At 40.4% G+C, this 10,858-nt stretch overlaps 1 protein-coding gene across 1 annotated transcript; it reads left to right on the top strand.

Moving 5' to 3' along the window:
- Positions 1 to 298: 298 nt before the first annotated feature.
- Positions 299 to 10,321, top strand: xkr5b (XK related 5b). Its single transcript, XM_079663859.1, is given in 19 exon segments — positions 299 to 459; positions 462 to 512; positions 515 to 538; positions 1,778 to 1,804; positions 1,807 to 1,866; positions 2,215 to 2,246; positions 2,248 to 2,253; positions 2,259 to 2,301; positions 2,304 to 2,319; positions 2,508 to 2,674; positions 3,484 to 3,617; positions 3,736 to 3,814; positions 4,058 to 4,227; positions 4,614 to 4,725; positions 4,840 to 5,004; positions 5,081 to 5,265; positions 5,432 to 5,515; positions 6,102 to 6,282; positions 6,486 to 10,321. Coding segments are annotated over 19 exon segments (2,238 nt in total). The 5' UTR covers positions 299 to 431; the 3' UTR covers positions 7,160 to 10,321.
- Positions 10,322 to 10,858: the final 537 nt, after the last annotated feature.

The raw sequence follows: 10,858 nt of genomic DNA, 5'->3' as shown, positions 1-10,858 counted from the left end.
ATCAAAGACAAATGATACATCGAATTTAAAGCTTGAAACATTTCATATTGATATTTTTTTCACATTTCAAAATTGTTTTACGTTGATTTATGTCTCAGATGTGATAAATTAGCTTAATGTAAGGACATGTTGTTAAATATATAAAAAGCTAAAGATGTAAAACCTAATGTAGGCTATACATTCACGATTAATAATTTGTAAGCTATGTGCAAAGCTGAACATGTTTCCTAACATCTCTCATGTGCCTGTCTGCTTCAGTCTCTCTACAGTGCTATCGCTTTAACGGGACAGTGTGACGTTGGGACGGGATCAGACAGAGCTGCAGCAGCTGGACCGACTCTCGCCCCGGACCAGAACATCCTCACCCTGCGGACGCATTAAGTGTTTCTCACCGTGGATCTGACCGTCCGGGTCCACAATCACAATCCGCCATGAGAGACTACTCCTCCGCGCCGGGACATGGGGCGCCTGCATGCCGTGCTGCCAAGTTTGCGTGTTCGCCTTTACCGCATTCTCATCGTTGCAGAGAGGACGGCGCGTGAGTCTTACCTGGGACACACTCACACGCGCACGCACACTCAACAAACACACACACACGCACACGTACACGCCCTGCGCAGTAATTACAAAACACCGAGTGCAATATAACTATCACTGTTTATGTTGATAATAATGTGGTGGCATGTGTCCAGGCGCGCCCTTGTTGTATGTTATTTGACTTTTTTAGGCGTGCGCGTGCAATGTGGCCGCGTGCTTTTTTTTGTCCACTGAAAGATGTACAGTGTCATTGTGTGAGGGCTACAGCGGCTGCAAGACAGATACTCTCATATTGCACAAGAGACAGGGTTCTGGATGTCCTTTGGTGTGTGTAAAATCGATAATAATATTACATGTAAAGTTTAACATGTGTGTTCACTTCAGCCGTGATGAATTATAGAGTCAGAGTCTGCAGTCAGCACCAGTGCGCCTCTTTCCTATTTTTATGCACTGCATAATATGAAATCCTGTATGCAGCAAAACTGCAGACTCATGCTAGTGATTCCCAGAGTTACTGTTGTAAACAGCTGTGTCATTTCAGCTCCTGAAGGGGAACAACACAGGAGCCATGTTGTCATATTTCAGCGCCCTTTTTTTTGGAGGTGCATGAATGGATGAGGGGATGGGCGTACCCCATGATGGGCCTGCTGTGCCCGGACAGCCCTTCCGTTTGGCAGCTAAAACGTTCAGATTACATGGGTGGAGAGAGAGCTGCAGAGCTCAGGGTGAGTGTGTGTGTGTGGGTGTGTGTGGGTGTGTGTGTGTGTGTGGGGGGGGGGGGTGGGGGTCTGTAAGTGATGAGGAGCCAACATATTGTTGTCAATAAACATTAGGGATGCAGGACAGAGGTCATATGAAAACAAAATACAACATTCTCTATGTTCTGGCACGCTGATGATGACACTTATTTCAGCACTGCAACATAAGCAGCATCTTACAAATCACTGCTACACATTTGGCTCTAGTGTATCGGAACATTGTACAATAACAAGAGAGCTATTATCCAATTGCTGAACATTAGTGATATTACACATGTGATTTAAAGAGCTGATCTGTATTAATGGCTTGCAATTATGTATGAAGGCAAGGGTTTTCCAAATATGCACAATGTGATATACTTATTAGTCTGAAATGTCTTTGGGATTCAGTCCGTATTTTCTATGTATGTGAGTACTTTTGGGATTTTGTATTGTAGTTATCAATAGATTTAAGCTTTTGTGTGTGTCACCTCTTTCCCCAGTGATCTATTGCTTTGTGTACTATCTGTGGGTGGTCACAACTACTGCTATGCCCATCTTTCCGGCTTCACTGCACTGTTCCTGCTGCCAGGTGAGGTAACAACAGCCACAACAACATCATCAACAACAAACAACAACAACACAACAACAGCATATCCTTCCTATATTTACAAGAGAACAGGGGGTCCTCAATTACAGAGACCAACAACAAATGTAATATGATAGATAGATAGATAGACAGACAAATAGATAGATCGACAGAAAGATAGATAGATAGATGCATACATACATACATACACACATACATACATACATACATACATACATACATACATACATACATACATACATACATACATACATACATACATACATACATACATACAACTACAAAGATAGTTAAAGATTATATTTATATTTGTTTCATTGGGTTTCCCAGGTTGGGGTCCTCAGTGGCTCAGTTATCTGTGGTAACCTGTGTGAGGACGCATCCGCAGGAAGTCTCTCACCTGGACACACATACTGCACCTGGTATCTTCAGAAGGTGGGCAAACCCCAATAACACCAGTTCTAACTAGAGAAAATTGTACAGTTTTCCTGAAAAAATCAGACATGCTGAAAGTGTGTTTGTGTTTGATGACTTAACGATGTATATGGAGGCATTTCCTCTTCCTCTCTGTTTGTTTCTCTTTTTAATATATCTTCTTCTTTATCTACATCTGGCCTCCACAGGCTGTGGGAGTGCATGTGTCTGCAGGACTATGATTTGTATGGAGAGATCATGCAGCAGGCTGACGTGTCCGCCTTGCGTCTGTTCGAGGCGTTGGTGGTGACCCTCCCTCAGACGCTGCTGCAGACCTATGTCCTCATCTGTACTGATATAGGAATCAAATCTCCAGGTAATGAGAGCCTGAAAGGAAATGTACAAGTCAGGTGGCCCAGTAGATCTGCATAACATAATCAGAACAAAGTTAGAGCATCAATGATTCCTATTTTTCTGCGCCAGTGACATTCAAAGCCAGAGTTATTATGTTTTTGGGTAGTCTATCTATGAACGTAATATCTCATAAAAGCCTTAAGGAAAGTTCTTCAAATTTCAAAAAAGTGTATTTAACTTGGAAGATAAACTGATTTATTTTGGTCGTCAAAGTTAAGGTCACTGTGACCGTGCAAACCACATTTTTGGAAATAACTTTTAAGCTAATTTTGAGATTTTACACAAATGTCGAGTAGGATATTATGATAAGGTGAGGACGGGCCCAGAAAGGGAGTGACACAAGTATCATTATGCCTATTATAAGTCTGTATACAGTACCATCAAAACTATTTTGAGGTAGTCAGAATCAGAATCAGAATCAGAGTACCTTTATTAGTCCCACAGAGGGGAAATGTGCATCGTTACAGCAGGAAAGAGCCACAGACAGCTTAATGTTACATATGTTAGAAAAAAGTACTAAGTTACGATATAATAAAAAAAAAATACTTTTGAAAATACAAATCCTTTAACAGTTCTTAGTATTTAGCAGCCAGATATATATTACACAGTAAAGTAGTACCTTTAAGGTAAAATAATGTTACTTTAAAAACCAACCAATGTATCTGCCATTTATTTCCAGTGTTTAAGTTGAACATGATGTGTGTCACATTATATCAAAGTATTCATATTTGTTATCCTCTCTGCCTCCTTCCTCCTCCCTCTCCCCTCCAGCCTCGGTGTGTTTTGGGGTGTGTTTGTTATCTCTTGCCTGGGCCTTGGTCCTTTACGCCCGAGCCTGTTTACTCATCAGACCTGGACACCTACAGATGACGCCCGCTGCCATGCTCTGTCGACTCGTGTGGAGGGTGGGCATCTTCACACAGCTGTCCACCAGACAATAGTATACACACTAAGTATGATTGGCATATGCACATGTTTGGTTTTGCTTGTGTAACGGCCCGGGTATATTTTCTTTGTCTGCAGATCAGTATGTTAGGATCTCGATTTGCGATCCTCATGCTATTCACACGTATCTTCAAACAATGGATCCTGGGAGTCATTGGTAAGTCTCATTGCCAAAGCTTCATCCCAAAACTCATATTTTTTCTGGATAATAACATGAGTTTAAAGCCTACTGGAGTTCCCCTCAAAAGCTGAAATACCTATTTTTTCTGTATGGCTATTCAGTAAGAGTGAACAAATAATTTAAGTATTTCAAGACGTTGAATCTTGATTGACCTCATCTTCTCAGGATGTTTATTTAAATGTTAAAACATGTAATTGGTTGTGTGTGTGTGTGTTTCAGGTGTGCATTGGTTGGGTGCAACTTTTTGGATGGTGTCTCAGCAGACTGACATCATCCGTTCAAGTAATCGATGGAGACTCTTCAACCTCGTTCTGGGAGCTGTTCATATCTTCCTTTTCCTCAATGTGAAGTACGGCCAATCCAGATACCGCATGGCTGGCTTCTACCTGGTATGTCTGTGTGTGTGTGTGTGTGTGTGTGTGTGTGTGTGTGTGTGTGTGTGTGTGTGTGTGTGTGTGTGTGTGTGTGTGTGTGTGTGTGTGTGTGTGTGTGTGTGTGTGTGTGTGTGTGTGTGTGTGTGTGTGTGTGTGTGTGTGTGTGTGTGTGTGTGTGTGTGTGTGTGTGTGTGTGTGTGTGTGTGTGTGTGTGTGTGTGTGTGTGTGTGTGTGTGTGTGTGTGTGTGTGTGTGTGTGTGTGTGTGTGTGTGTGTTGTCAGTTCATGCGTGTGTGTCGGAGCTTTTGGGCAGGGCCATCTAGAAAATTAAGAAAAAAACAACACATAACATTTGTGATGAAAGTTAACCACCCCCATGTTTTTGTTTTTATTCTTCTTCAGGCCATGTTCATAGAGAACGCTTTTCTTCTTCTGGCGTTCTCGTGGCTGTTTACCATGGTGTCCTGGGACACTGTGGGGATCCCAGCTGCAGTGTTCTGTAGCTTCCTCATTGGTGAGACACACGGCTACACTATGACAATACTAAGACGTTTTTCCACACACTTGCACGCCTCCATTTCAAGTCATCTCTGTTTTCCACTATTTACCTGTTCCCCTCTCTCACCAGGACTCATAGCGTTGGTGTTGTATTATCGTTTCCTCCATCCCAAGTCCTTTGAGATTTTCCAGAGTATTCGCCACAGGGGAATAGGCTGTGCTGAGCGTGGATCTACGCTATCATTGGAGGAGAAAGTCACGCCTACTTTCCATCGCCATGCAACAACACTGACCGGTCTGTTTATCTATGTATCTATGTATCTATGTATCTATCTATCTATTTAATATCCTATGGTTGTTAATCTAATCAGGAGGCGGGACCCTTATGGATCTCCCTATCCAATGGGAGGGCTGGAAACATCACCACTGGCTACTGATTCGCTTAGCCATGAAGACGGGGGATGTGTCTAAGATCTGGTCGTCGTATGGCGAGGGGGGATTGGCCGGACTGATGGGTCTGCCTGAAGAAATCCACTCCCCTGATGTAAATCATCGGGTGTGTTGCGTTTTCTTTTTAGCAATTACATTAAGTAGTGAGACTGCATTAAAAACAGTTTGAGTGGAGATATATCTGTCCTATCTGACATTTGGATTAATGTGCAATGTATATTAATACTACTTTAAAAGGGTTTCTCATTGTAATTTGTCCTGGGATTTGTCAGGGTCCACCTATGCCCCCGCAGGTTCCTCAGATCTCACAACCAGCCCCTCAACCGGCTCCACCTGAGGTCATCCCGGTTCCACAGGCAAGATCTGGGTTTCACTTATCCCTCTTTATCAATTACTCACCCCGTGTTGCATTGAATTTGTAAATAAAAGTTATTGATGAATTGAAGTAGATGGTGGCCACGTAAAACATAAGCAAACAAAATAATGATAACCTCATACAAATCTTTTATAAAATTCTTTCAGTATAATCCAAGTCTAATTTATTTAGTCGTGTGCTAATAACTACATCAAAAGTAACATGTCATGTAATTTAATATACAATTGTTAGGTTATAGCGAGTCATTTATTTATTTAGTTATTATTTTGGAAGAAATATTAATTTAATTGATAATATAAATTATAAACATAATTGTAGATTTACACTCAAAGCCACTACTGTATGTCTAGGATTTGGTAATGCAGACACATGCAAGCTAAAAAGCTAAAAGCAACACAAAGACTGCACCAATTTTAATGAAATATCATTGCAGCTATAATAATCACAGTGTACCATAGAAAACCATTTTAGAACCTGTGTCAATCAAGGGGTCAGCCATCACATTTGCTAACAGTATCTCTCAGTGTGTCTGCAGTCTGAGGCTCAGCTCTCTGTCTCGTCCTCAGGTGCTAGCGGACGTCCCACCTCCAAAGCCGGCTCTCTCAACTGTCATAGCCAGACCAGTTAGAAAAGCTCCACCCACAACCATCCAGGATTTGAGACATTTCCCAGAGATCGCCCCTTTCCAGGAGGTCATCATGGAGGAGTCTGCAGAAGAAGAGTCCAGAGCTACACCATCAGAAAGAGGTTGGTTTTAACACTTAAGAGTGGCATGGCTGTTAATTCACTAAATTGTTGCTAAAGTTAGAGTATATCTCTCTGGTCCTGTATGTCTTTATTTTTTTAATGAAATGATACATGTCATTTTTAATAATTGTATCTCAAGCATGATTTGACCTTAGGAGATGTTTTAAACACACTTACAGTAATCTTAACTTGATTTTTTTAAGGTGATGATGACTTTCTGAGTGCTGCTTACGCCTCGCCCTCACTTTCCTCCCCGCTGCAACCAGACAGCTTCTGTCACATCGACAGTAACATGTCCCTGACCGAAGCCTCGTCCTCCGTAGCCTCGCTGGACATCAAGACTCCCGTCTGGTCACCTGAGCGACGCTCCTCTCTCATGATCAGTTCACCGGATAAAAGACCATCGCTCCCCGGAGAGTCCAGCCACACGCTGTACTTCAGCGCGGATGCTCAGTCCCCCTCCAGTGGGAGCTATCTTGGCTGGGGCTCTGAATTATCGCCCATCTCCACTTACAGGAGTCCTTACCGGATCAGGGAGGCTCGTTTCATCCCTTCCACCCCACGTCTGGAGGCTCGAATCAGGGCTGAAAGTCCAGGTCCGTCCTCTGTGGTTATCACCCCTGCCACTCCTGGTACAACACCGGGCCCGACCCCAGGAGGGACCCCTGGAACATCGACCCCTACCTCTTCAACTCCCGGTACTACAACACCCGCTGCTTCAACCCCTGGTACTGCCACACCTGTAGCTTCCACTCCTGGTGCTTTGACTCCTGTTGCGACCACACCCGGTGCTCAAGTCATTCCCCTCACTCCGGTCCTCGCCCACGCTCGCAAACAGGTGGTGCAGGTGGTGGACAGTAGAGAGAGGTTGGTGTAAGGAGGATAGGGGGTGAAGGGGAGGATGTGGGCAGTGATGTCTTTTTTTTTGTTAAGCAGTTATGATATACATAAATTCATGTATCTTGGCTATCTATCTAGGGGGAGTTCAAGGAATACTTCAACCCCCAAAATTAACATTTGTATAACAATTACTCAGCAGCGTATGGTACCCCAAATTCTTGAAGTGTCAAAACACTTAATTTAAGTTAACGGGGGTTGCATTTAACAACAGAAAAACTGTATCAAAACATCCAATACAATTAAAGTCTCGTTTATCAAGTCAGAAACGTATTACTTCCCTAACACATGCAATTTTGCTAAACCTTAATTTTCGTCCAGGAACGCTTCTTGGCCATGCTAGTCCGAAGAGTTTATAGGGAAGTTTTAAATGAAAAGGTATGAAAGTGCAGAAGCATTTCTTCAATAATTCAAGCTAACACAGGGGGACTTACAGGATACAAGGGTTACATATACAGAAAATGAGCGTGCATTGGTATCACACTTGCCAACCACAGGAAATGATCTAAATTCTCAATAATAGTATCTCTGGCTTTCCTGTACCTATAACGGTCTTTAAAAAGGGAAGCGATGCATTAGGACTGTGTTGCTGCACATTACTGCTAAATGGTTGGTGTGCCTGCAGGAAGGAGGGTGATGTAGGAAACTCTTTGCAAGCTACTGTGAAAAGGCTAAAAGGGAAGCATCTGGTGAATTAAAATGTATGAGGCGAGGCACGTGGTCGTCTGGTTCCTGCCGAGGCAATCACAAGCCATTCTAAATATTCAGTCCTATAAAACCATTAATGCAAAAAGATGGTACGCACTACAGATCATTATTAACAGAAGATTGAATGTCGTTACTCATCAAGAGAACACACAGATTCAAAGGTGCTAATGAATGTGGGGCATGCTTTCATTGAGATTATATAAACCCTTCCGATTTTTGGGGAAAATAACCATAACGAACCGCAGGCAGAGTAGACAGCTGAGATTTGCTTTTTTGTTTTACTTATCATAAACATTACGAGCATATTAAATGATGAGCTGTGAGGAAATCAAATAACATGATAAAGTCAGAGACTTTTTGAATTAACCAGGTACTTTAAAATAGTTTACAAACACCAACATGCTGAATCTCTTCTAACTCTTTTCGCAAATGAATCTTTCTTTTTTTATTCTAATATAATCAAACTAATAATCTGCAAAGAAATATCAAAATACTGCAAACCTAAAGCTTTTACGATGATGTTGAACATCCCGTCCAGTATTCAGGAAGCCACTCATTCATGTCACAAGTTATTTCCTGTGTCCACTACAGTACAGTACAGTACAGTACAGTACAGTACAGTACAGTACATAACACACAGTAGTGACACAAACTCTTATTGCTATCTGTTAAACAGTTAAACATCTATTCACTGATGTAAACATATTTTATCCAATAAATGCTCGATTCTTTCTTTGCTAATTTGAATTGCAAACATTTCAGCTGGCACTTTACAGCAGAAGGGTGCAGCTAGAGTATCATGATGTGTGTAGACTACACTTTATAACATTAGAATATGTAAAAGAGAAATAAAATTATTGAAGGGATATCAGATCCCATTTTATTACATGCCTTTCTATCCGCATCATTTCTTTTTTAAGTTAATGATGGCTTGTTTTGATCTATTTTACAAACAAATATTTTGTTTGGTATTACATTTTACTGAGTAATTCTTCTCATAGCATTCAGAATTATTTTTGAAAAGTGCAACTTTTAAAATGTTGCTGAACAAGAAATAATTTACTCAAATGTACACAATACAGAGGAGAAACCTATTTTAACAAAGTTTAAATATAGTATGTATATATATAACTCTAAATGTATCTCATATTCTCTTCTAAAGCCCACTTTACTCACTAATAGGTTTGTCCTATTTTTTAGTTGAACCTCCTATCTTAGTAAAACTGAATTGTGACAAACAGATTCATTTGTTTATGTTGCAATGAGAAAATGCAATTTCCTACTGAAAACTTTGGGTGAACATTTAGATAAAGAAAGAAACAGGGAACATGGTAAGGGGCAGAGGTCTTTAATATAACTATTGCAGAAAGGGAACACCCTGGGTAAAGTGCTGCTATGAATGTCAAGCTTGATCGATGCAAGTATTATGTAATGTTATGAATATTATTAATTTGAATATGTGAAAGCTGATTGTCGTCATACAAAGAACAATATCAGTCTTCCATGTATATTTGTCTTCCGTTTTTATTTACCTATGCTGTATTATTTTACTTTCTTTGTTTATTTCTAAACACATAATAACTATAACGTAAGTTCTATATCTGACAATGAGCAGTTTGGTAATGAAACATTTTGGGAATATAATTTGTGTTTTATGGAACAATGTACAGAGAAGAACATCCTGAAACTGTAAAACTGTTATCCATATACCTGCTGATTGACAACAGAGTCACTGCATGTTACTCCTTCATCCAAAGAATGATATCTATTTCTTTAGAGAAAGAAAGCACTAGCTGTAACTTCATACACACACACACACACCCACTTCATAATAGTTAACACACATGCTAGAATGTATGCGTTCACAAGAGGAATAAGCTAGCTAATGAAATGTATCTTAGTGCACTAAAAAAAAGAATCTACGCACACGCTTCAGAGTGCAGCGATGCCTTGGCTTGATCGTCCTGACTCAGCGCTTTGTCTTGTAGACACTCAGTCGCTTGTTAATAAAGTGTGTATTGCTTTATATAATACCAATATGCTTTGCTCTGTGTACCTGGTGTGTATGATCATCTTTGCTTGTCTTTCTACTTTGTTTTATTTTGTATTCTTTTTAAATTCCCTTCTTTTATATTGATCACATGTACTGTTATGAAATGTGTGGAGAGCCACGGTGCGGTGTGTCAAGGTTTCACATGTGAAATTGTTTTAGAGAAAAGAGACATTGTTTTCAATTCCTCTACAAGGATCTCCACAGTACTATTATTATTGTGTTGCACTGTTGGAGAAGCCTGACCTAAGATTTTCATCGACATAACTACTCTGTAGCTATGTTCGTATGACAAATAAAGAACCTTGAGTACTGTGGCTGCTGGTAGTGTGTCATTAACTGTGCTATTGATGTGGTAAAATAAAGTCATTAGTCATGATCAAAGAGGGCTGTTTTGTGTTTTATTGATGGTCCTTGATTCATTTACAATTATTGATGTTTCATGTATGTGTTTGTGCTTACACAGATAGGTGGAAATGCATAATCCAAGTGTAAAGTATACAGTGATAATAGTTTTCTTTGACCATTTTGGCATAAGATGAGCTTCAATAATGAAGGTGTTGTTGGACCAAGAATCAGGTAATGAAGCAGAAATCACCCAACCAGGCTGTAAATATTTGAGTTGATATCGTGCTTTTAATAATTAAGTCCAATACAACTTTATATATTCTTGCATGACCTTTTTTAAGCAGCAGTTCATCACACAGGTCAACAAAAGCACCCCACCCCCAAAAAAGATCGGTTTATTTGCCACTTGATTAAAGTTGGTGTGCTGCGCTTATTATATTTTTCTCATCTCATCATTTTTAAAGTCAGATGATAGACTCTTAAAAGGAAGAGAAAGTGGCCTGGGGATCAGCATGTTTTCCGTGGTAAGTGATTCACAGCATGAAACAGCTCAAACGCCCCAAAATAAAGAAA

Source organism: Notothenia rossii (assembly GCF_949606895.1).
Source record: "Notothenia rossii genome assembly, chromosome: 2".
Lineage (NCBI taxonomy): Eukaryota > Metazoa > Chordata > Actinopteri > Perciformes > Nototheniidae > Notothenia > Notothenia rossii.
This window is presented reverse-complemented; position numbering and strand designations above follow the sequence as displayed.